This window comes from Pipistrellus hanaki (assembly GCF_964339955.1).
Source record: "Pipistrellus hanaki genome assembly, chromosome: 5".
In the NCBI taxonomy this organism is placed as follows: Eukaryota; Metazoa; Chordata; class Mammalia; order Chiroptera; family Vespertilionidae; genus Pipistrellus; species Pipistrellus hanaki.
Window position 1 is genome coordinate 81136132 of NC_140507.1, and position 26264 is coordinate 81162395.

Sequence of the window (26264 nt, forward strand, 5' to 3'; positions counted from 1 at the left end):
GCCGGGTCCCACCCCCAGCCCATTCCCCATGCCACCTCCCAGCCTCCGGGATTTCAGCACCGGCCTGAGCTGGAGTGGTGGCCAGGTAGTGAATTTCACAAAGGTGTGGCGCTCTCTTCCCCCAACCCAAACCCTCTGCCGTGGGCCTGGCCCTGCTGAGGCAAAATGTCCCACCTCAGACAACCAGCCATCACCCTCTGGAACCTCCAGGGCTCCCTACCCTCTGCCTGCTACCCAGGAGCCCCCACCTGCCAGGCTCACCATCAGTCTCTGGGCAATTCGCATACAGTAGGTGCTTGGAAAACATTTGAGAGTGTATTTTCTGTCCCAAAGGGGGATACCCTCTCTGAACCTTTATACCCTTCAACAAAGCAATTTTTCTTCTATCCTTCCCCTTGGTTAAAAAATGTAGGATAATAAAACTTTATGGAAAACCCAATAATGGGAATGGTCATCCCCTGAGGGCCTCTGGCCCTGGGCTGTCCCCCTTGCCTCCTTCCCCTCCTCCCCCTTCTCATCTTTGCTCATCAGACTCATTGGCCATGGGAACACCTCAGCAATTGCTCCTCTGCCCTGGCTTCTCCTTCACAGTTCGGGAGCGTGGTCCCTGTGGATCATCGTCCCCAGCAGCATGTTATTCTGGAAACAGGCTAAGTGGCTCCAGGTGGGGGGCACATGCTTTCGGTTTCTCTGTCCTCTGCAATGCCCCCGCAGAAGCAGGACCTGTATCTTTTGTGCATATCCTAGGATGCTTTCCGGGGTGGCGAGCTGAGTAGTGCTGTCCCTTTATTTGGAGCTGGGTAGCTTCTGAGGTGGCGCTGGCTCAGAGGGACCCTCTCTTCCCATCAGCCAGGCCCCGGTGCACTGAGACCCACATTTTTCTGGGGCAGGAAGGGGAATAAGTTAACAGGCCATAGCAGGGGTTGAGGACAATAAACTAGGGTGATATGCCCAGAGAAGGGACGACTCTAGACAGGAGGTGACATTGGATCAGACTCTGAAAGACAATAGGGGGTGAGGAGGGCCAGGGAAGGGCAATTCTAGCAGAAGGAACAGCAGATGCAAAGGTCCTGAGGTTGGGCTGGTTAGGATGGATGCCGGGCATGGCCAGAGCATAATGTATGGTCCAGGGAGACAGCTGGAGGGGTTGACAAAGGGGAGGGAGAGCCAGACTAAGAGGGACTTTGAGGAGGGGGTGATTCAGGGTCCTTCTCTTGGTTCAAGTAGGAGAGTGTCAGTTCTGAGGGGCAGGTGACCTGATCAGTCACATGGGTGAGAATAGAATTCTGTGGCTGAGTGACTGTGGGGAGACAAGCTGCAGGACTGGGAGGGGCCTTCTGGGGGCTCCAGAGGGCAACTGTGAGGATTCAAGGGTAGGAAACCTTTCCCGATGATGTGCGTTCTGTGGCTGCTGACTCCCGACTGTCCATCGCGGTGTCTGACCAAGGCATGGGCTGCAGCCTCCCCCCAGGAGTGGTGAGTCACCCCCACAGAGACACTGGCAGGGGTACCTGAGGTGCTGTCAGCTCCCTCCCTTTCTGTCTCCTCAATATAGACCCCAACCCCCCACTTTGTTCTCTCTCCCTGTACACGGTCACGGTCACGCTGGCAGCGCCCTCTGAGCGCGTCTCGCTCACACAATGGGAGGGAGTGCGCTCCCAGTGCCTGCCCCCCCTCTCCCCCGCTCCCGCCTCCCAGGTTCCAGTCCTTCAGCCCACCTTCACCAAGGAATCCCGGCCTTGGGATTCCAGCCTCAGGACCGGGCCCAGGGATCACATTATCTTTCAGGAGATGTTCCCGACCAGTGGGGGGTGGGGGGTGGAGGGGAGCTTGAAAGGAGAGGGCTATTTTTAGAATGAATGGAAGAAAGGAGGGGGAAATCACAACAACAAAGGACGGAGGCTTGTAGGAGAAGCCCTCTGGCTCCCAGGAGGATACCCCCCCCCCCCCCCCCAAGGCTGAGGCAGAAGGTGGGTAGGGATTAGAGGCAGGTTGGGTGGGGCAGGGGGTGGCGTGGGGGGAATTCTGATCTGGAGGGTACCACGTTGCTTGGGGGTGGAGAGCTGGAGCGGAACAGCAAATCGCAGCAGGCACCCTCACAGACGCCCCGGAGCAGAAAGGACCCCCAGAAGTCGCTGTCCAGTTGCTGAAGTGAACCAGGCTCAGGCAGCCTGGGCAGGACCAAGGTCATGGCAGGTGCTCTGCCCTGGGCTCTTCCTGCCCCATCCTTATGACCCAAAACACGGAGCCACATTGCTCTCATTGGCAGAGTGACCTTCACAATCTGCTGCCCAGCCTCTGTCACTCACGCTCAGCGGGGTACCCCAATAGTGAGGGGAGATTTCACGGCCCAACAATGGCATAGAGAAGTTCTCTGTGGCTTGTTTTCTGGCCATCCAGGGTGCCCCCACTTTTACCAGGACCTTCCAGCCTGGGCACCATCCCCAGCTGTCCGCGAGGCCTCGGGGTTCCCACTGGACACCCCCCCCCCCAAGCCCCAGAGCCCGCTCAGGGTGTGGGGGGTGCTTACTTGCTTTCCCCTAAGCTCTTTGGCTCCAGCTCTTTTCTGACTCAGGAAAGCAACCCCCAGAGCGGTAATCGGTGCTGCTGGGGTGCTGGGCCCTGGCCAGGGACACCCCCTCTCCGGATCGCAGCTCCCCATCTGTGAAATGAGCGCGGTGAGGCGGCACAGGGTCCCTCCAGCTCTTGGAGCCGATCTCTGAGGTTTGCAGGCACGTTCAGAGGGGCGGGAGCTTGCTGGAGACCCAGAGGGGGATCCCCGACAAAGCAACGTGGGAGGGAGGGAGGGCGGGAGGGAGGGCGGGCGGCCAAGCAGGCCCTTCCCAGCTCCGGGTGGTGGGGTGGGGCCCAGGGCCAGGGGAGGGGGCGCGCTGCGGCGGCGCGCTCACACCCTCTGGCTCACGCCCGTGCCCTGCTTTACACTTGCCTTCGAGCTCGGGCCAGCGCGGGGCTCCGGCTGCAGCGGCCGGCGGTCTCCAGACAGTGAGTCGGCAGTGCGGCGGGGTGTTTGGGGATCCCGGGGGGGGGGGGGGGGGGGGGGGGTCCTGGGGGAGGTTCGGGGGAGGTCCCCGCAGAGCTCTTCTTTTCCGTGAGGGGCATATTTGTGGGAGGGGCGTGCCCAACTCGGGGGAGTCAAAGGGGAGCTGTGGGAGGGAGAGAAACCCCTTCCACACCCAACACCAAGCCCCAGTCAGCTCCGAACCCCACACCCCCGTGAGGAGGGGGCTCCTGCTACTGCAGTTTGGGGGGCAGAGGCATCCCCCACCCGGTGGAAGGTGAGGACTTGAGGACCTCCGAGGCAGCGCTCAGTGGGGGTAGAGGGAGCGGAACGACTGGCCTTATTGCCCTCCAGCCCCTCACCCCCATCATCTCTCTCTCCCAGTGTGCGGGATTCCCCGCCTCTGGCAGTGGATGGGAACTCCCCCACACGCACGCACCTGCCAGCCTTTTGTGCTTCGAGCTGCCGCTCCGCTCTCTTCCCCGCTCCTCTCCCGCTTCCCAGCCCCTCATTGACAGCCCGTTAGTGCTCACCCAAGGTCACCCAGATGGGCAGGGGCTGAGCTGGGTTTGCGGCTGACTCACTAACCCCAGAGCCCAGACTGGCATCCGCGTCAGGGTTTTCTGCTCCCTGCCTTTCCCTGCAGGTGTGAGGAGCTTGTCCGGGGACCCCAGAACTGGGAGGTGGAGGGCTTCTCTCTCCCCCCAGTCCCTCCGCCCTGCTGGAGCCTCAGGCAGGACTGCCCTGCTTGGCTCCCTCCTCCAGGCTCACAGGTTTCTTGTCCCCCCCGCCCCACCCCAATATCTCAACCCCATCCTCAGGCTGCTCAACCTCAATGGAAATCTTCCAGACGGTGAGCCAGAGCATCACGAGCTGGTTGAATAACATTTATTCTGATGCACCTGCCCAATGCATGATCTTGGCCCCCTGTCCCCCCAGGGTCAGAGTCAGCTCCAAGGTGCACCGGCCTGGAACAGGCAGCAGCCCCTGAGCCATGTGGGTGGCCATGGCCCAACCCAGACCCCTGATGAGAGAGAGGGCAGCTGAACATTCACATCAGCTGTTTTCCTTTCAGCCTCACTCTGAGCTCTGGCTGTGCTCCCACCGCTCCCCACCATGGGGCTGCTCTGTGTTCCTTCCTCCTCCTCCTCCTCCAGGATGGGTACTCTGTGTTCACATGGGAACTCTGAAGACCATCCTGTATGGACAGAGGGAACACCATGAGGGAGCTACAGGCCTCAGGACAGCAGTGGGGAGGGCGGGACTTGGGGGTGGCCAGGAATAGAGCTGAGAGAGCCATCGATCCCTGATGCTTTCATCCTCATACCAGCCCACTCCAGCCTCACCCACTCCGATCTCCTCGTGAGAAAGGACTTGGGGGAGGACAGGGAACAATATGGGGAAAGTCAGAGCCTCAAGAGTTCAGTGTCCAGTGGAAGAAGGTGGGGCCTCCAGGGAGGTGGGTATATGGGGAGGGTATATGGAGGGACTCACCGAGGGGCCTGAGGGAGGAAACAGGGCTACGTTGAACGGACTCTGCCACCAACTTAAGTTTCCTTAAAACTTGCAAGGTGATCCAGACCTCATATCTGCTGTAAAGACCATTGCAGTCTGGGAGGTGTTTGCGCCCGTCCTTCTGGGGCCCTGCCTCCACCCTGCCCCTATATCTGGTCCTTACAGGTCAAGGAGGAAAGAAAGGGAGCCACAGCCCCCCCACCAGCCAGGTGGTAACCCAGCAGGACTGCAGAAGACAGCCCCTTGGGTGGTGGCTCGTCAGGAAGATCCCTACACCCCAGGTGAGTGGATCCCTTTGGGGGTGGGCGTGGCCCAGAGGTTGGATAGAAAAACTGATGACTTAAGAAAAAGCGCCAACCTTTGAAATAATAGTAACAGAATAATAATAATAATAATAATAATGGCTATGTTCTCTAGAGCCCCTCTGAGAATCACTGGCATCTTTCTCTGATCACTTGTGGAGGAGAACCTGCTAAGGGAGGGTAGGTGACCTACCCAGTGTCACACAGCCAGAGGGGGACTCCCTACCAGATCTTCTCCACCAGGTGTCTGCGGCCTCAGCCCCTGGAGACAGCCCGCAGGGAGCAGCTCTTCGCTCTTTCTTTTCCTGAGTGGACAGGGCAGCACAGGGCAGGCCCCATGGGCATGGCCGGGGCTCCTGGGCCTCAGCCACTGGAGGGGACTCTGTGCTGATGACAGGGGTGATTTCCTGCCTTCCTGTCACCCCCAGGGTCTCACCTCCTCCTCCAGGGCAGGGTCTGAGGGCTCAGTGGACTGCCAATGGGGAGCACCAGGGGGTGCCAGGGGTGTCCCCACCCCTCCTTTGCCTCATTTCCTCCATGTTTCTTCTGCAAGAATCAGTTGTATTCATTTATTTATTTTTTAGAACTTACCTTTACCAGTATTGTTGAAAGTAATACAGATAATCCCCTTTTCCTCCCCACTGACCCGCCTCACCCACCCTGTATTTATATATTATGTATAATACTTACTTGAGGATATTTTTTTTCATTTCTTCTCAAAGAGGGAGGGAGGGAAGGAGAGAGGGAAGGAGGAAGGGCTGGCTGGAGAAACATTGATGTGAGAGAGACACATAGACTGGTTGCTTCCGCAATGCCCTGACCTGGGGTGGGGAGCGAACTTGCAACCCAGGTACGTGCCCTTGACCAGTAATTGAACCTGCAACCCTTTGGTGTGCAGGGCCCACGCTCTAACCACTGGTGTACACAGGCCAGGGCTGTATTTATTTATCAAGATCTGATCTCGCCCACTAACCTGAAACCTAAGTTTGTTTGTTTTTTGTGTGCTTTTCTCACCTCAGTATCCCCATTTCAGGGTATAAGCCTTGCATACAGAAGATGCTTAATATATGCTGATAGAACAAGGGAAGCTTCTCCAAGCCCCTGAATTTGGAGACCCTAGGAATAAGCCCTCCAGGTGCTGCCTTGTTCCTCATCCTGCCCCAACAATTTCCAGGACCCTAGCGGGCCTAACCCTCCATGACTTTTGCTTTGCTCAGAGTCCTCCCACACACTGTGTGACCCCTACTCTTCCCCCACCCCCCGACTTGACCCACCCTGTTTGCCTCTTCCCTCTAACCCCGCTGGACTCCCAAATGCCCTTCTTGGTCCTACCTCAGGGCCTATGCCCTTGAAGTGGCCTCTGCCAGGGGCACCCTTCTCCCAGCTCATCCAGTGCAGCTCCTGGGCCCCCTCTGAGTGCTCCTTCTCCCGAGAGGCTTCTCCTGCTCACCCTGGGTAAAGTCTCCCCATCCCTGTCCCTGGTTTTCTGACTTCATCAGATCTTTTCCCAATACTTTGATCTAGGATTCTTATTGGTTCTTAATTTAGAGAGGATTGGTCCCCTCTTCTAGAACGTCAGCTCCCAGATGGGCAGGTTTGTATCTATCTCAGACTAGATGGCCCCAGCACCAGAGTCAGAGAAGGGGCTGGTGGATATGTGAGTAAATGAATGCGTGAATACCTTTCCCTCTCTTCCATCCCCCACTCACAGGGAAGTCAGCATCCCGCCTCACCTCTGCCCAGTAGCCGTCAGTTAGACTAGGATGGGGCTGACATTCCTGTGGATGCACAGCTGGGGGCTTTGGGGGGTGGCCAGGCCATCCCTGCTCAGGCGGCTCCCTCTGGGTCCCTCCGGTCCTACTAGGTTCTCCCAGCTCTCCTGTACCTTCATCCTGGAGGAGAGGCTTCGTATTCAGCCGCCAGCCTCTCCCCTGCCCAGTCTGCAGGCCATTTCCCGGGGGAATGGGTCCTGGGACACCGGGCCATACTCCAGTCCCTCCTGGCCAGCCACGGGCTGAGGGGCTCTGTCTGGAATGGAGACCCAGGTGGACCCCACCTACTGCCCTATCACCATCCATTCCCCACTCCTGCCCACCACCAGCCTTGTCTTTGAGGGGGGAGGTCCAGGCAGACCGCAGGCAGACGTGGGCAGGGGGTGATCACTCCCCACGCTGACCATCCTCAGTTCAGCCCCTTGAAGGGAGTCCCTGATCCCTCAGCACAGGTGAGCTCAGAGGAGAAAAAGGGTCTTTCCTGGGGGTGGGGGTGGAGGGGCTGGTGCTTTTGTAAATTTCTGGGTGTTTACAGGTTGGACTTGGATTCAGAAAGTGTCAGCTGCTGCACGGCCCTTACAGCAGCCTGTGTAGCCAAGGTCAGCCTGTGGGCATGATGTGAATGCCTGTTGTGGGGCAGGGACCCGTATGTGGGCCGGGACAGTGAATGTGGTGCAGGGATGTGTGCCAGACCCCACGGGAGAGGTGGTTGGCTTCATCAGTAGCTTGGAAAGAGCCCCAGGAGCCCAGGCCGGGGAAGAGCCAGGGCAAAGGCCTGGAGGTGGCACAGCAGAGGGGAGATGGGAGACGTGGGTGGGAGTGGTGGGTAAAAGGGGGGATGCAGGAGGAATGTTGCACGCAGGGAATGACCCCTTTCCTGGTGCCCTGTGGACGTGGCAGGGGAGGGGTGTTCCCCAGGCCTCCACTTCTCAACCGTCACCGCACTGGGCAGTGTCACCACGATCAGGCCTTCCGTGGGGTCTCCCCATCAGGCTGGGATGAAGAACAGGCTTCCGAGAGGAGGGGACAGGAGTCACCAGCCTAAGGCTGTCACTTGTCTCTGCTCAGCCTCATTGCCATTACCACCCATGGGACCACCCCCTGCCCAAGCTGCGGGGTCTACTCAATTCATTCATTCCATCCCGCTATTTTCTGGGCCTCGGAAAACAAAACCGATCCTGACCAGTTACAAAGCTGAGGCCAGGAAGAAAACAGATGTGGGCCTGGGGAAGAGATGAAGGAGCTGCTGTGTGAAAAGGTCATCTCAGGGGTGGGGACAGGTGTCCAGTCGCTTTGCAAAGTTGTCCGGGAGCACAGAGGTTGAGGGGCAGCTGGGGTTTGGAGGACCTGGTTTTGGGAAAGGGTGGCTAGGGGTTCCTGAGGCCTGTCAGCGACTGGTGTAGTGGCTTGGCTAGTGTCCCCTCTGTCTGTCGCGCATGCAAAAGGGCGAGTTTGAGGAGCCGCCGCCGCCGAGCGCTGGCGGGGGGAGGGGGAAACCGAGCACCCGGAATCAGGGATCTTTAAATGTGGGCGGGGCTTGCGGGGTCGCTGGGGGCGGGTCCAATCAGGCTTAGCCAATGGGATGCACCGCCCGCGTCGCACCGCCCCCTCCTCTCCGGGCCCGGGCGGGCGCTCACCGCCCCCCGGCCCCGCCGGTGCACCGGGCGGCGGGGGATGCTCCCGCTGTCGCCGCCGCCGCCGCCGCCGCCGCCGCCTCCCCCCGCCCCGCCGCCTCCGGGCCCACCGTCCTGCAGCCGCTGCCCGGCCCCGCCGAGACCCCGGCCCCGGCCCCGGCCCCGGCCCCGTCCTGCGGGTCCTTGTCCGCGCGGGACGCTGTCTCCTCCAGCCTCCACCGCCCGCCCGAGCCGAGCCCCGCAGGTACGGGGTAGGATGGCAGGGGCGCCGGGGGAGGGAGCCACGTCCGGGCGGGGGACGCGGTTCGGGGCTGGGGACACGGGGAAGGGCATGTGTGTGTCTGTGCACGGCCAGGCTGAGTGACGAGTCCCGGACCCCCATCCCGGATGGGGCGGGTGCTGGGTTTTCTTTGGGGGGTGAGTCTCCAAACTCCATCCATACGGTGGGGGTGTCCTCAGGGCGGAGGCAGTGACCCGGGACTGACTTGGGAGTGGGAGTCAGAAGACCTCGCTGCTGGCTCCTGGATCCAAGCACAGCTGTCAGGGGCAGCACGGCGGGGGTCGGCAAGCCCAGCTCACCTTGGACAGAGATTGGAGCACCCCCACAGGCACTGCCCGCTCCCCTGGAGGGTGGGTGGCCCATACATGTGAGCGCTGGAGGTTGGGGCTGAGCGAGAGGAGCTGGTGGAGATGGAGCAGCGTGGAGGGCGCTGGTGGACAGCCTGGGGAGGGCAGGGGAGGCTAATTGCACCCTGCTGGCTGCTGGCAGGTCCCTGATGGAGGTGATGGGGGAATGCCTGAGGGACCCGGCAGCCCGCCAGCACCTCACTGCACCGGTGCTGGGCAGTCCATGGGGAGGGAGGGCGAGCGAGTCCTGTCCACCCTGCAGAGTTAGGGCCCCCGAGTGCTGGGATGGGAGAGGGGGCCCGTCCCCACCCTCCACAGGGACACACAACCCTCGACTTGTCCACGCATCCCAGAAGGTTCCGCCATGTGCTTCTGGCCGTGGTTTCTGGAGACAGCGTGGTGGGCATTGTGCCTCACAGGGGGCTCTGCCGAGGGACCTGAGGGGTCAAGGGTACCTCCGCCTGGTCCGCCTGGCAAGGACAAAGCTTGGTGCTGAGCAGCAGCACGGTGGCAGGTGCTAAGATTTTCCACATGAGACCTGGCCACCCACCCTGATGGGCGGACACCAAGATGCGGCTTTCCTGATGAGGCAGCTGAGGAGGTGGCTTCACCCTGGCCGGGACGCTGGAGGTCCCTCTGGGCAGCTCCTGCGCCCAACCTGTCCTTTGTGAGAGGTTCCTGTGAGTGCCTTTGGGGTCTGCTGGGTTTCTTTGTCTTCCTTTTGAGTGGCAGAGCACCTGCTTCCCGCTGCCTGCCCGCCTTCTTCAGTCCCTCCAGAGCCTTCCTGAGCGCCCCCGGTCCCGTGTGGCTCACCGGGTCCCCACAGTGTCTCCGGATGGTGTGGAGGGAGCTCTGCTCACCCTCCTACCCTGGCCCTCAGCGCATGGAGGGCTCAAGCTCCAGGCACATTTGACAATTTGGGCCATTCCAGGACCCCTCAAGACCGAATGCAGCCCATAGGGTGTTACTCACCATTTAGGGGAGCTCCTTGGAGAGACTTCACTAAAAAAACAAAGCACAAAACACTCTTTAATGGATCTCCCAACCTTGCCCCTGGTTCAGAGGGCCTCTTGGGTCTTTGGGAATCCCTGAGGGGTCTAGGGACCCCAGCTTTAGGTCCAGGTTGCAGTGGGGGGGGGGGGGGTGTTACCTGGGAAGGGGAGGGCCTCTTGTCCCCAGTCCCTCTGGTCCCGCTCAGCCTTCAGAGAAGGACTGCTCCTCCTCCTGTGGGATCTCAGGCAAACCACCTCGTTCTGTTTTCTCGGAGGTCACGGGAGGGCATGGGCACCCATCATGCCGCTGCCCTGCGCTCTGGGGCCCTCAGGATAGGGCCGGGCTGGCTCCCTCTCCAGGTGGCAGCTCATCAAGAGGGAGCCAGGCAGATCTTGCCACCCACCGCCCCCCCATACCCACCTCCCCCAGTTGGCACCGACTTAGCTCCTGCCCTTCCTGGCTGTGTGACCTTGGGCAAGGTACTGACACTCTCTGAGCCTTGTCTCCTGTCTGTAAAAAGGGGTCAGGGATGCCTCCTGCCTTGCCGAGTGGCGATGGAGATTAGATGTGATCGTTCTGATAAAGGGCTCAGCCCACAGTAAGCACCAGGGGCATGTCAACATGACGGGGTGCCTCCACCCTCTGCTCGAATGGCAGCCCACGCCCCCACTCTCACTCGGCCCCGGGCACCCTAGGACTCAGCTGCCAGGCAGGGAGCAGCGTGGCCGACAAATGTCTGGATTTGGCCTGTGTGTTGGGTGGCTGAGTCACATCCCCAAATTGCATCTTCACCGGTGCATTTCCGAAGGTCGTCTGTGGGCCCCCACCCCCTCCTGGTCCTGTCTGCCAGGCCTCCCACCTCTCCTGCCTGTGCCCCCAGAACCCCCAGAAAGGATCTGCACTTTCCGGAAGGATAGGGAGAGGAATGCCTGGGGTTTCCTGTTCTCCCAAGCAAGTCTGGGGCTGCTCTGCTGACAAGCTCTCAGACCCACCTCGCAGCCAAAAGCCCTTAGGGTGGCAGGTCCCTGATGGTGGTGACGGGGGAATGTCCCACAGCCCAGGAGGAGAGTAGCACCCCAGTGTTTGTGAGTCACACACACACAGATCAGGACCAAGGTCAGCCTTATATACCGTGACATGCCAGGCCTGCAGAAGGCCAGGCCTTACACGTTGGGAAGTGGCAGGCCACAGGTGGCCACAGCCCGGGTGATGTGTTGGGCGGTAGGGTGAGGGAGGAACATGTCCTAAGGCTCATGCGGTCACTGCCCATGGCAGGAATGTTCCTTGCCCTTCTGAGTGCTGGTACCAGCACCTGGGGGCACACAGGGAGCGGGGCATAGCAGTCTGGGGGCACCGGACAAGGACACAGGGGTCCTGGGATGCAAAGGGCTCTGGCAGAGGTCGCCCGTGTCCTCCCAGCAGCACGGCTTCTCTTGGCATGTCCTGACAAGGCAGTTTCTGCCCTGTCACCCCCAGAGCATGGTTCCAGGGCCGGGGAGATGGCCTGTCCGTGCACACCGTCCCTCTCCCAGGCCCCCAGGGCGTGCTGGCTTGGCCTTTTCCAAGGGGACCACGCTTGGCACGCTGCCCACTGCTGCCAGGCTTGTTGGGAGAATGTCAACCAGGCAGCGTGGTCCAGAGTCTCCCCGGTAAGGAGATAGTCCCATCACAGCACAGTGCCTCCGTTTCCCCATCTATAAAACTGGCCGAATCCCAGGACCCTCTTCTTGGGGGTATTTAGAAGATTTAAGAGAAAATTTGTGTGAAATATAGAGACCAGCATGTAATTGGTTGGGGGTAGGGAATGTCCGGGGTAGGGAACAGCCTTATAAACTGTGACGTGCTGGGCCTGCAGGAGACGAGCCCATATAAGCAGTGAAGATGGCTGAGAAACGTTGATGGAGGGACAGCAGGTGGCTGCAAGGCTTAGAGAGTAGGCTGGGGTGGGTCTGGCGAGTCAGGACCCAGCAGACAGGATCGTGGAGGTCCCTGCGTTTGCACATGACACCCACAGTGCTGCCCTATGCTGGGGCAATATCTGAGGATGTGGCACAATCCATCTGCTCTTCGGCCTGGCGGGGAAACTGAGGCTGGCCCGGTGTCACCGGGCCAGGCTGAGCATATCCCACAGGCCCTACAGATTCCATTCTGGGATCTTAGGGTTAAGTCCTGGAATCTGGAGATCACTGACCTCCCTCCACCCAGGCAGGAGGGAGCAGGGGTCTCTATATAGCCCCAGCCTCGGTCCCTGATGTGACCCCAGCCAGAGCCTGCACCTGCGTAAGTGTGTGAAGGCTTTGGACCAACTTGAGGGGAGGAACTGGAGGCTCAGGGAAGTGAGGTTACATTGGCCATGAGCCTGACGGTCCGTGGGAGACTAGCCCAGGTTGGAATCACCTCCCAACTGTACCTGCATGACCTCTCCTCCTCCCAGGCACAGCTGCCAGTCAAGCTCAGGGCACACACAAGGGCTTCCTGGGTAGTGGCTGTGTGCTAGGCACTGTCTATGTACTGGGAGACCCAGGGAGTTAGCGGGCAAAGGTCAGGTGGAGGGTGTTCCAGGCGGAGGGCACAGCACGTGCAAAGGCCCTGAGGCAGGGCCACACTGGCCGGGATAGGTGAGAGGGAGGCCAGTGTTTCTGGAAGGGAGTGCTTCTGGGAAGAGTGAGGGGGACGAATGGTGTGGGAATGGGACCGCAGAGGTGGGGGGTTTGGTTTTTAGGCAGTGACACTGGGGAGCCACGAGAGGGTTAGAGGGTTTGAGCGTGGTCCCGGGCCCTCTGCTCAGGTGGCCTGACCGTGTCCCTCATGCCCCTGCAGGTCAGCGTGGGAGCCCCGCTGCTGAGCCATGCCGGGCCCCAGGCAGCCTGCCGTGAGCCCAACCCCGGCACCCACATAGTCATGAACAACCACAGCCACAATGGCTGCGGGGGGCGGCCGCTGGGAGGCGGACTGGGGGCCCTGACCCGAGACCCTCCGGACGCCGAGGCCAGCTGCCCCCTGCAGCCCCCGCACAGTCCGGGCCTCCAGGTCGTGGTGGCCAAGAACGAGCTTGGCGGGCCCTCACCCGGCAGCCCGCGCGGGCATTCCCAGGACCAGGAGGAGGAGGAAGACGAGGAGGAGGATGAGGTGGGGGGGCAGCGGGGCTCCCGGAGGCCCCCCAACGTGGGCCACCGCCTGGGCCACCGGCGGGTGCTCTTCGAGAAGCGGAAGCGCCTCAGTGACTACGCCCTCATCTTTGGCATGTTTGGCATCGTTGTCATGGTGACAGAGACGGAGCTGTCCTGGGGGGTCTACACTAAGGTAGGCATGGCCCTTCCCCCTGGCACCGCAGGGAAGCCCTACCCAGCACCTCACAGAGGCCCTGCCTGGCACCCCTGGCTCCCCGTCATCCCTCGGGCATGGAATCAGGGCACGTCGCCCCAGGAGAGGAGGATGGGGGGTTCAGGGGACCCCGGAGATGGGAGATGGGGGGCTCCTGGGGATCCTGCTGTGCCCACTTCCTGGGGTGGAGGGAGACTGCAGATGGGGGGCAGAGACTCGAGTCCATTCCCCCGCTTGCACCAGGGGCCATACCCTGGCTCACAGTGGGGTAGGGGATGTCCCCCAGATATGCCTGGGCTGGGGGAGCTCAGACAAGGCCTGGGTGGAGAGCAGGGAAAGAGCCCCCTCCCCCCCCAGCAGTTGGGGCTCGGATATGAGCCTGGCTGTGGTCCCTTAGCGCTGCCTGAGGGTGTGTGAGGGCAGAGCGGTCAGGGCTGTCTGCCTGTAACGGCGAAATGCTGTGCCTGTGAGAACAGGCCCTATAAACTCTGAAGTGTATGTCCGTGTGAGGCTAAGCCTTATAAACCCTGGCATACTGAGCCTGCAGGAGGCCAGGCCTCATACATTCTGAAGTACCGTACCCACATGAAGCCTGGCCTTACAGACTGTGAAGCACTAACCCATCTTACTCTAAGCTCAGGCTAAAGAGTAAGGGCCGGAGTGTCGCTTTCTGAGCGAAGTGCCAGGTGTGAGGGTCAGAGGGCCGCCCCCCTCTACCCCTCTCAGCATCGTCCTGCTGTTTGCTCTCTCTCTGCCCAGGAGTCCCTGTACTCATTTGCACTCAAATGCCTCATCAGCCTCTCCACAGTCATCCTGCTGGGTCTGGTTATCCTCTACCATGCCCGGGAAATCCAGGTCAGTGCCCAGCTGGGCTGGGGTACCCCCTCTTCCTCCCCACCAGCCACCTGGAGCCCCAGCCTCTAAGCATGAGGACCAATAGCTTCCTTATAGAAAAGGATCTCCGGGAAGGCACACCATTTTGACAACTCTGACGTTTCCTAGAACGAGTGTCTATGTTTTACTTTTTATTGGTTATTTGAGAAAGGGTCGGTCGGAGCGCAGGGTGGGAAGTGGGGATGAGCTGAGAGCTAGCACACAGGGCCCATGTGGAGTCTTCGGAGGGTTTACATGGTGGAAACCAGTGTTATGAGCACCAGGCTCCTTTCGTATTCCATTGGACCCTACATTTAAAGGATTTGTCCCATGCCAGGGAGTTTGTTCTTTTTGGGGGGATTAATCAAAACCAGGCCCGGCTTGAGTCCGGCTCAGGGCATGTCAGGCAGGTGTGCCCACGGAGGGCGGACATCCCCTGTGCCAGGTCCCAGGGACACCAAAGGATGTCAGATCTGGCTCCTCTCCTCTGGCCTCTGACCCCTGGCAGTCTGGCAGGAAATGGGTGGAGGAAATCCTGCCTGGGCTGCACCATGTGTAGGTGTCGATGGAGACACCAGGGTCTGGCACACGGGAAGGGCCCTGGGTGTGGCTGAGGGCTGCAGAGGAGGGGACAGTGACAACTGAGCTGAGAGGAAGCCGTTCGGAGGCTACAGCCATTGGGAACAACAGACTGGCAGCTCCTCAAACAGTTACTCACAGAGTTAGTTACCAAATGATCCGGCAAATCCACTCCTAGGTGTAGATCCAAGAGAAACAAAAACATCCACTCAAAAACGTGCACACAGATGTTCATAACAGCCCTCTTCACAACAGCAGAAAGTGGAAAGTCAGCTATCTGTCTGTTATCAGGTGTATGGATAAACCAAAAGGTCTGTTCATACAGTGGAATTGCTATTCGTTGTGTTATTATTTTGTTGTTGTTAATCCTCACCTAAGGATATTTTCCCATTGATTTTTTTTTTAGAGAGAGTGCAGGGGAGGGGGAGAGACAGAGGGGAACATCAGAGTGAGAGAGACACATTGATCCGTTGCCTCCCTCACAAGCCCTCACCAGGGCCAGGAATCAAGCCTGCAGCTGGGGTACATGCCCTTGATGGAATCGAACCTGGATCCTTTAGTCCACAGACCGACACTCTAGCCACTGAGCCAAACTGTCTAGGGCTCATTGTATTATTAACATATTATATTATTCTATTTATATATTATTCACTTATTTGGTATTCAGCCATAAAAAGAAAGAAGGAGGTTTGCACAGCTGAGTGGCTTCAGCAAACAGAAGCTTATTTTCTCACAGTTCTGGAGGCTGCAAATCCAAGATCAGTGCTGGCAGGACTGGGTCCTGGGGAGGCCTCTCTCCTTGGTTTGCAGGCAGCCACTGTCTCCCTGTGTCCTCACAGGGCCTCTTCCCTGTGTGCATGTATTCCCAGTGTCTCTTCCTCTTCTTCTTTTAGATTTTAATTCTTACATGAAGATTTGATTTTTAGAGAGAGAGAGAAAAGCAACCATCTATGTGAGAAACATCGATTGGTTGCCTCTCACACACATCCTGCCCGGGGATGGAACCCGAACCATCTAGTGTACAGGGTGACACTCCAACCAACTGAGCCACCCAGCCAGGGCTCTTCCTCTTCTCAAAAGGACACACACCCTCCTGACCTCATTTAACCTTAATCACCTCTTTAAGGCCCTGCCTCCAAATACAGTCACGTTGAGAGTTAGGGCTCCAACATAGGAATTTCGAGGGGACAAGATTCAGCCCATAACACTTCACCCTCTGGCCCATCCCCCAAACTCATGTCCTTCTCCCATGCAAAATGCACTCCTTCCGTCCCAATATCCCCCAAAGTCTTAAGCCGTTTCAGCATCAAGTCCAAAGTCTCATTTAAATATCATCTAAGTGCCCTAACCGGTTTGGCTCAGTGGATAGGCCTGCAGACTGAAGGGTCCCAGGTTCCATTCCGGTCAAGGGCATGTACCTTGGTTGCGGGCACATCCCCAGTAGGGGGTGTTGATCGATGTTTCTCTCTCACCGATGTTTCTAGCTCTCTGTCCCTCCCCCTTCCTCTCTGTGAAAAATCAAGATTTATATATATATATATATATATATATATATATATATATATATATATATTTTTTTTTTTTTTTTTTTTTTTTTTAAACCATCTAAGTGAGATCTGGGTGAGATTAAGGTAAGCTTCTTCCCCAGCAGTGACTCAGGCAAGTGCTGGCACAGGCACAGGACAGACATTCCTCTTCCAAGAGGGAGAATCCAAAAGAAGCAAAGGGCATGGGTTCCAATCGAGTCTCAGCGCCAGCAAGGCAGATTCCATGAGCTCTGGAGGCTCGAGAAGAATCCCCTGGGCCGAATGCTCCACCTTCCAGCCCCCCGGAGTGGCAGCGTGGGCCCTGGGCCCTGGGAGAGGCTGTGTGCCTGGCCTCTGTCCCTCAGCCTGGTGTTTCCAGGGTCACCCACACGGTGGGGTGTGCCAGTGCCTCATTCCCCTTCGTGGCTGAGAAACTCTCCTTGGTGTGAGCGGACACATTTTGTTCACCCTCATCCTCTGATGGATGCTGGGTGTTCCCACCTCGGGTGGTGTGAACAGTGCTGCTGTGGCTGTGTGTGCACAGGAATTGGTTCCAGCGTCTGTTTTCATTTCTCCTGTGGACCCCACTTAGGATTGGGATTGCTGGGTCCTGGTCCTTCTGTGGTTAACCTTTTGTGGACCCCCGGCCCCATGTTTAGTTTGGAGTGTGGCCAGCCCTGGGATGGAAGGGGTTTAGCCTGGGAGGCGTGTTTGTGGTCAAAGCCGGGTGGGAGCGGTTTCCCCGCGGGTCTTGCAAGCTGGGGGCCCGGATGTGTGTGTGAGAGCCCGCCGCCCACCCGCCCGCCCTCCCCCCGCAGCTGTTCATGGTGGACAACGGGGCGGACGACTGGCGCATCGCCATGACGTGCGAGCGCGTGCTGCTCATCTCGCTGGAGCTGGCCGTGTGCGCCATCCACCCGGTGCCCGGCCACTACCGCTTCACCTGGACGGCGCGCCTGGCCTTCACCTACGCGCCCGCGGCGGCCGAGGCCGACGTGGACGTGCTGCTGTCCGTGCCCATGTTCCTGCGCCTCTACCTGCTGGGCCGCGTCATGCTGCTGCACAGCAAGATCTTCACGGACGCGTCCTCCCGCAGCATCGGCGCGCTCAACAAGATCACCTTCAACACGCGCTTCGTCATGAAGACGCTCATGACCATCTGCCCCGGCACCGTGCTGCTCGTCTTCAGCATCTCCTCCTGGATCATCGCCGCCTGGACCGTGCGCGTCTGCGAGAGGTGCGCCTCCACCCCCAGCCCCTGGCCCAGGGAGCCACGCCCACCCATGACGTCAGTGACCGGCTCCCCCAGCCATCGCTTCTGTCCCCCTCATCCCGGTGAGCCCCACCCATTATTTCAGTGCCCAGAGCTCCCCTAGCAACCCCATCCATCCTCCTGACCCTGATGACCCCAGACCCATCCATGGCTTCAGTGACCCAAGGCTCCTCCAGCATCTCTTTCATCCCCTTGATCTCCCCCACCCTCCCCTGTCCAGTTCCTGGTCTCAGCGACTGTCCATAACCCTGGGACTCCAGCCTTATGTCCCCCACCACCCCTGACTCACACCCCCCTGCATCCCCAGCCCCCTTCCTCCCACTTTCCTCTGGGGTGGGGGGGACTCATGCCCCTCTGCTCTGCGGGCAGCTGGCCTCTGACCTCTGGCCCGCCCAGCTGCCCGTCCCTCCCCCAGTTTAACCTGCTCTCCTTCTCCCCTCTGCCTGCCCCGCTGGACTGTAGGGGAAACATGTGAGTCCCAGCCTTGGCCAAGCTGTGTGTGCAGAGCTGCTGCCACCATGCTGCCGTGAGCAATTTAAGATTAGCTGCCGAGAGGGAGGGACTGGGGAGGGGAGGCAGGGTGGCCAGGACTGGCAGGAGCCCATGGCGGGGCGGGGGCAGGTAGGGTTGAGTTAGGCTCAGGACCGTGGGAGGCAGGCCATTCTCAGCCTCTGCCCTCTTGGGGCCCTCGGGGCCTTTGTCAGGTGTGGGGAGGAAAAGGGCTGAGTCTAGCATCTTGTTTGGGCAGCTGACCCAGGGATCCGGAGTCTGGGCTGGAGGACACTGGCCCAGCCTTTAGGATCCCTACTTGGGTTTTGTTCTCAACAGTCCTGGACGAAGGCAGCCATCAACCCAAGTTACGGATGAGGAAACCGAGGCTCACGGGGGCAAAGGGACATTCCTGAGAGCCTGCTTCCGGTTTCTGCCAACCCGGGGACCCCGGGAGGGAGGGGCCGAGGGGCACCTGTTCAGGCGGGGTCTCTCCTGCCTCTGCCTCGTCGGGGAGCCTCAGGAGGGTCAGTGTTAGGTGGTGCTATGATTGGGCTTCCTGGGGGAGGGGCCCTGGGCTGGACTTGCCCCCCAGGACCTCAGTCCCTACCCCTTCAAGCCCCCCTCCCCCTTGTCATCAAGGCTTACCACCGGGGGATCACACGGGGCTCCTTGGACCCCTGATATGCCCCAATGTCAGTTCCCACAGCCCATTCCCCACCCTCAGGGCAGGCTCAGGACCAAGGTCTGGGGAATGAGAGAGGTATCCCTCCTCAGGCACCCCTGAGGTCCAGGCTGGATCATTCCGGGGGTCCCCGGGTGGGGGTGGGGAATGGGGCAGGAGGGGGGGCAGCCAATCCTAAATTCTAAGCCCATATCGCTGCTTGAAACTCCCTTGCCTGCGTCCCTCCACCCCATGGCTCTGTCCCACCCCTACCTCACCTCCCGCATGCCCCCTCCCTGGTCCTGGGGTTCTGCAGCCCCCACCCATGGCTAGAGAGCCCCCCTCCTGCCTCCTGAGTTGGGGGTGCTGGTCTCCCCAGAGTTGGAGGCTGAGGCAGGTTGGGGTTCAGTACTTCAGTGAAAATTAGGGGTCAGTTTCTGTCCCCTGCACCCAGCAAACATCACGGGAGCCCCCCAGTGGGGCGGAGACTCCCGAACACCAGACCTGCTGTGATGGCCCCCATCCCTCCCGCTCCCGCTGGGCTTCCCGTCCATCTCCTCCCCACCTGAACCCCTGGCCCCGCCCCATCTACCTAAACAGCCTTCCCCCGCCCCCTTACACCCCACCGTGAGGGCCCCCCTCCTTTGTGCCACGATGGCCTCTGACCTCTAACCCTTTCAGAGGTCTGTGCCTGGCGGGGTTTCAGATGGCCTGAGGCCAGCTAAGGAGGGTTTAATTAGAAAGGGCTCCCCAAGCTGAAGGGGCTTTGCAGGCTGGGGGCTGGCCTAGAGCAGAACCTTGAGCTGCCCCCAGACCCAGAGAACTGGCTGCTTGGTCCCCAGCCCGGGCTGACTCAGGTAGAACCTGTTCATAGTCTGTGCGATGGGGACAAAGCGGGTGCTTTGCAAGGCCTTGGGGCCTGAGACCCCCCCTCCACACACACACACACATCAAAAGTTTAGCCCCAGGCTCCCCCCAGGGCTAAGTATGCCATCCCCTCTCTCCTTACCCCCAGATCAACCCAGACATGGGGTTGGGGTGACTGGTGCTGCCCTCCACACATTGATATCTCTTCTTCACCCGGGTCCCGGAGCCTGATTCTTCACCCCCCATCTCCCCAACAGACCCTCCCTCAGGGCCGGCCGGCTAGGGAAGTCCTTCCTGATGTCTGACGTGAATCCTCACCGCCATGCCGCTTCTGGTGCCCATGGCCGCGTGTCCGCAGCTGTCTGTGTGTCTGTCCGTGGGAAAGGCTCCGGTGGACATGTGTGGACACACGTGGACATACCCTCACCTGGCCCCCTCTCTGCTCCGTGCCCAGGGCCAGGAGGGCAGATGTCTGGAGCAGTGGCTTTGGGGTGGGTGAAGGAGGGAGGGTGACAGGGAGCCGGGGGGAGGATCTGGGTGCGCTCTGTCCCGGAAGCACCCCCCCCCCTGCAATCCGCCTTTATCACTGTGAGCCCTGGGCGGCCGGCTCTCTGATCCTAGACACGGCCCCAGGGGTGTGATGGAGGAGGAGGGACCGTGCCCGCTGACCAGCCCTCCCTGCTCTCCCCAGGTACCACGACAAACAGGAAGTGACCAGCAACTTCCTGGGGGCCATGTGGCTCATCTCCATCACCTTCCTCTCCATTGGCTACGGAGACATGGTGCCCCACACCTACTGCGGGAAGGGCGTGTGCCTGCTCACCGGCATCATGGTAAGGCCGGCCCTTCCACACACACACACACCGACACACACACCGACACACACACCGACACACACACCGACACACACACACACACACCCGACACACACACACACACACACACACACACACCCGACACACACACACACACACACACACACACACACCCCGACACACACCCCGACACACACCCCGACACACACACACACACACACACACACCCCGACACACACACCGACACACACACACACACACACACCCGACACACACACCGACACACACACACACACACACACCCGACACACACACACACACACACACACCCCGGCAGGGAGGTCACGGCACAAACTGTACCACACAGACAAGCGTTGGTTCTCGCAAAAACGTGGCGCCACCCCCTGCACCACGTCCTTTCCTCTGCAGAGGCTCCCACAGCCCCTTCTGGACGCTTGTCCCCAGGGGTCACCGTCTCTTTAAGCCTGAAGCCCAGCTGCTCTGTTCGCCTTCCCTTCTCACTCCCTCCTGCTTGGACGCTGCTGCGGGCCACTTCCTCCTGCCTCCCCACCAGGCAACCCCCCGCTTCCTGCCTCCCCACCAGGCCTTCCCCCAGCCCGCACCCCGCCTCCTGGCCCAGCTGAGCGCCCTCCCATGGGAAAGGGCATCCTGCACACGTTGTTTTGTGACAGAGGAAGGGAAAGTAAAGATCAGCCACAACCCCCCTCTCCGTCCCCTGCCCCCCCCCCCCCCGCCGCCGCCAGCAAATGGACTTTCTAAATAAACAAAAACACATACGTGAGCTTTAACCCAGAAAACCCTCAGTGGGAGGGAGAAGCCGTGTTCTCTTCTCCGGGACGCAGCTCCTTCCAGAAAACCAGTTTCATGTCCAGCCAACAGCGCACTCCCAGCCCTCGCCCCAGCACACACACACACACACACACACACACACACACACACGGTCGTGCCTGGGTCCCTTTAGCTGCTCTGTTGGCTCTCTCCCGTTCCCTCTGTGCCCAGTGCGTCCCTCCCGGTCGCTGCTCACAGACTCAGCCCCTCCCACTGTCCCGCCAATCACGCATCTCCCTGTTCTTCTTTTAAATATATTTTATTGATTTTTTACAGGGAGAAAGAGAGAGGGATAGAGTTAGAAACATCCATGAGAGAGAAACATCGATCAGCTGCCTCCTGCACACGCCCTACCGGGGATGTGCCCGCAAACAAGGTACATGCCCTTGGCCGGAATCAAACCTGGGACCTTTCAGTCCGCAGGCCGACGCTCTATCCACTGAGCCAAACCGGTTTCGGCACGTTTCCCGTTTCCCTGTTCTTGAACTTCCTGTCCCTCGGGGCTTCCTCTGAGCCTGCTCCCGCTGTGGGCAGCGGTGCCGTGGTGCAGCGCGGTCACTGTTCTCCTTCCCCGCCGGGCAGTGCCACGGGCAGGTTTCCGGCGCGCTGCTTTGCCCCCGGTCACTGAGTTTCCCGAGGAGCCTCGTCAGTCCTCCCAACGCCCGTGCCCTGACCAGGAGCCCTCATCCCCTCATTGGGGTTTCCCTGGAGGGTACCTTGGTGCCCACCTCACCAAGCCGGGCGTGTTGGCCCAGCCAGGAGAGTTTGACAGTGTCCCTGGACCTTGTCCACTCCTCCCCATCAGCGTTTCCTTCCCCCCTGAGAAAAAGTGAACTGTGCCAGCCACCCCCCAGCCCCAGCCCTTAGGGCCCTCGCCGGGGTTTCTCCCTCCTCCCACCCGGTACTCAGCAGCTGCGGGCGGGAGCACCAGGGACAGCCTCCAGCACAGGCCGAGGACCGACTTCTGGCTCCATCGCCTGCCCTGCCGCCCGCTTCCGGCCACTTTTGAGGCTGATGGCGCCTCCTGAGCGTCCTAGGCTCCCTGGACCCCACTTCTCAGTGACAGAACCTCCCCCACTTTCTTCCTCCTGTGTTGCTTTTTGCTGCCCCTCCCTTCCCTGCCCTTCCCTCCTCCTTGGCGCCTCACTCCTGCACCCGTCCCTCCCAGCAGCCCCCAAGCGACCTCCTTTCCTGGCTGGGCTGCTGCTGAGGGCACCCTGAGGAGAGTGGACCCACCAGGGAACCCCATGAGGAGGCACCCCCCCCCCTGCTGGGACCTGGGCATTCCTCTCCCCCCTCCCCCCCACCTGCTGGGACCTGGGCATTCCCCCCTTCCCCCCACCTGCTGGGACCTGGGCATTCCCCCCCCCCCTGCTGGGACCTGGGCATTCCTCCCCCCCTCCCCCACCTGCTGGGACCTGGGCATTCCCCCCCCCCCCTGCTGGGACCTGGGCATTCCTCTCCCCCCCCCCCACCTGCTGGGACCTGGGCATTCCTCTCCCCCCCCCCCCCACCTGCTGGGACCTGGGCATTCCTCTCCCTCCCCCCCCACCTGCTGGGACCTGGGCATTCCTCTCCCTCCCCCCCCACCTGCTGGGACCTGGGCATTCCTCTCCCTCCCCCCCACCTGCTGGGACCTGGGCATTCCTCCCCCCCCCCCCCGCTGGGACCTGGGCATTCCTCCCCCCCCCCCCGCTGGGACCTGGGCATTCCCCCCCCCCCCCGCTGGGACCTGGGCATTCCTCCCTCCCCCCCCCCACCTGCTGGGACCTGGGCATTCCCCCCTTCCCCCCACCTGCTGGGACCTGGGCATTCCCCCCCCCCCCTGCTGGGACCTGGGCATTCCTCCCCCCCTCCCCCACCTGCTGGGACCTGGGCATTCCCCCCTTCCCCCCACCTGCTGGGACCTGGGCATTCCCCCCCCCCCCTGCTGGGACCTGGGCATTCCTCTCCCCCCCCCCCACCTGCTGGGACCTGGGCATTCCTCTCCCCCGTGCAGGTGCCCCGTTGTGCGCGGCTGGCCGGCCCTTCCCCACGCTTCCCTTCCCCTTCGCACTGTCAGCAACTGTTAGCCCAGCCTCGGTCCCCAATACCCAGACCCAAAGCCCCGACAGATTCTAAATCCTCCCACTTCCACGGTCATCGGCCCCAAACTCGCCTGCAGACCCTGCTGTTCCTTGTCCCTTTCCTATCTCCGAGCCTCGGATCCCGCTCTGTCCGATGGAGATGAGGACGGAGCTGTTGGGATACAATGCGCTCCTCTGTGGGACATGCTCCCGGACACTGGATGGATAGAGCACACGGGAGTTCCCCGGGAGTCAGCCAGCTCTGTGCCAGCGCTGCGGGCTCGGAGGGTGAAGTCCGAGGCGGGCCCAGGGCAGGCTTCCTGGAGGAGGGAGCGTGGCTGCTCTGGCCGGGGACCCGCAGGAAGCAGGGTGCTGATGTGCCCCCCCCTCCTCACGCAGGGGGCTGGCTGCACGGCGCTCGTGGTGGCCGTGGTGGCCCGGAAGCTGGAGCTCACCAAGGCGGAGAAGCACGTGCACAACTTCATGATGGACACACAGCTCACCAAGCGGGTGAGGATGCCAGCCCCATCACAGCCCCCATCATGCCAGCCTCCCGATCATCAAGGGCAGACCCTCCCGCCCCCCTTCTGCACGTTACAGGCACACCCATGTGCCCACTGGTCCCCACGCTGCCCTGCGTGTGCCAGCACTGCCCTGGGCTCCGCCATTCACGAGGTCGCCCGGGAGCGTGCCCAGAGCCGCGGGGAAGGCCGCAGGGTCCACGTGTGCCCAGTCACCGCCCCGCTGCGGGCCGGGCAGTGAGAGGCGGGAGTGATGGGACCCGGCAGCCAGTGCAGGTTATGAGCTGGCCGTGGCGGGCCGGCCTCGCTGTGCCTCCGTTTCCCGCGTGTGAAACAGGGGATGCTCTCTCTCCGGCCCAGGTGAAAAACGCCGCTGCTAACGTTCTCAGGGAGACGTGGCTCATCTACAAACACACCAGGCTGGTGAGGAAGCCAGACTACGCCCGGGTTCGGAAACACCAGCGTAAGTTCCTCCAAGCCATCCATCAGTAAGTCCAGCACCTTTCCCACCACGGTTCTGTGTCCGCCCGGGGCGGAGGCAGCGTGACACCCCGCCCCCCACGGGAGGAGGCCGAGGCCAGGCCGGACAGCCTAGGTGGCCTGGGGCCTGGGGCCAGCATCTTCGGTGGGATGGGTCGTTAGCATGGTCCCAGGGAGAGAGATGAAGGGCCCAGCATTCACCCAGGGACATCACCTTTGGTAAGGCATGCAGTCCATCCAGCATACATGGCAGGAAGCATGTTTTATGCCCTGGAATAGCCCAAAGGATTCTACTCCTAGACACTGAAGCAATGTCCCCTTTGGCTTTGGCTAGCAGGAAGCTCAGAATTTGTGGCCGGATCTATAAGCTCACGTGGAATAATGAGAAACTACTTAGTTTCCTCTTTTGTCCCTTTGTCCTGAGAATTACTCATTCAAGTAGTTCCGATCCTTGGCTGCTCTTTGGAGTCGCTCAGCTGGCTTCTAAAAATCTTACCGGCCACACCCAGCACCAGGTACACTGCAGTCTGCGGTTAGTCTGGGCTGAGGCTTACGGTCCTCTGGTGAGTCCAGAGTTGGCACGTTTTCGGTAAAGAGCCAGACAGTAGACATTTCAGGCGTCGTGGCCCAGATCACCTGTCCCGGGAAAGCCGTGGAGGTGAGCGGGCATGTCTGTGCATGGTTTTCCAAAACGGGCATCTGGCCAGGCTTGGCTCACAGATATGAAATACCAGAGACTGTCCACTCAACACATCCTATGAGCTACACATACAATGTCACACTGCTTACTAGCCACATTAAAAAAAAAAAAAAAAAAAAGCAAAAGGGAGCAAGTAAAATAAAATTAACATATTTATTTAGTGTATCCAAATTATTATTATTCTAGCATGTTATTAAGTTTTTTAAAATCACTGAGATATTTTATAAAGTTTTTTTGTACTAAATCTTCAAAGTCCATCATATATTTTACACTCACAGTGTGTTTTTATTTGGACTAACCACATTTTACAGTATATAGGATGCATGAGCCAGCATCTAGAATTTATTTTTTATTTATTTTTAAAATTTGTTTTATTGACATTTTTACAGAGAGGAAGAGAGAGGGATAGAGAGTTAGAAACATCGATGAGAGAGAATCATCAATCAGTTGCCTCTTGCACACCCCCCCACTAGGGATGTGCCAGCAACCAAGGTACATGTCCTTGACCGGAATCGAACCAGGGACCTTTCAGTTCCCAGGCTGACGCTCTATCCACTGAGCCAAACCAGTTTTGGCTCCCTGTCTAGAATTTAAACAGCTCCCGATTCTGTGGGGTGGAGTCACGTGGCACCTGGTGTAAAAGAGTGGAAACATGCTCTTGGGCCCTTTTCAGAGTGAGCCTCTCTGAAGAGAGTCCCCAGGTCTCACGTCATGAGAAAACCCGTTCACCAGTGGGTTCTCCCCGGCAGATGCGAGGGCTCCCTGCCCCAGGAGCCCGCAGGCCAGACTCGGGTCAGAGGGAGAGATGAGCAGCGTTAGGATGTGAGCTAGGACAGCAGGAGGGCGACCGACTCAGCTGAGGCAGCACAGAGAGTGCCAGTGTGAGCAGTAGGACGGGGAGGCGGGACAGAGGAGGACCCTGAGCGGCTGGGACGGCCCTGAGCCTGGGCTTCCGGAAGGGAAAGGAGAATGGAAAGGAGAATGGCCGCTTACCAGGGAGAGGCCAGGCCGTGGGAGAGGAAGCTCACCAGCTGGGCTTTAATTTCTTAATTCCGTTCCATCATGTTTACCTCTTTTTTAAAAAAAATATATTTTATTGATTTTTTTACAGAGAGGATGGGCGAGAGATAGAGAGTTCGAAACATCAATGAGAGAGAGTCATCGATCAGCTGCCTCTTGCACACCCCCTACTGGGGATATGCCCCCAACCAAGGTACATGCCCTTGACCGGAATCGAACCCGGGACCCTTCAGTCCCCAAGCCGACGCTCTATCCATTGAGCCAAACCGGTCCCGGCTGTTTACCTCTTTTTTAAAAACAGCTTTATTGGGGTATAATTGACATACAGACAACCTCACCCATTAAAGTGTACAGTT

General features: G+C 59.8%; 1 protein-coding gene across 11 annotated transcripts in view; it reads left to right on the top strand.

The window, feature by feature from the left end:
* Positions 1–424: 424 nt before the first annotated feature.
* Positions 425–26264, top strand: part of KCNN1 (potassium calcium-activated channel subfamily N member 1) — a 31798-nt gene continuing 5958 nt past the window's right edge. For 2 of the 11 annotated variants that reach the window (XM_084885888.1, XM_084885894.1), the window contains exons 1-7: positions 8228–8486; positions 12683–13165; positions 13946–14041; positions 16983–17401; positions 20149–20290; positions 23587–23697; positions 24069–24196. In XM_084885888.1, the coding sequence (XP_084742014.1) occupies positions 8283–8486; positions 12683–13165; positions 13946–14041; positions 16983–17401; positions 20149–20290; positions 23587–23697; positions 24069–24196 (1583 nt within the window). In that variant the 5' untranslated portion in view covers positions 8228–8282. Of the gene's footprint in view, positions 1477–2954; positions 3004–3227; positions 3297–4571; positions 4591–4699; positions 4816–8227; positions 8487–12682; positions 13166–13945; positions 14042–16982; positions 17402–20148; positions 20291–23586; positions 23698–24068; positions 24197–26264 lie in introns of those variants that run through there. The other 9 variants (XM_084885887.1, XM_084885895.1, XM_084885890.1 and 6 more) reach the window with 9 other exon arrangements.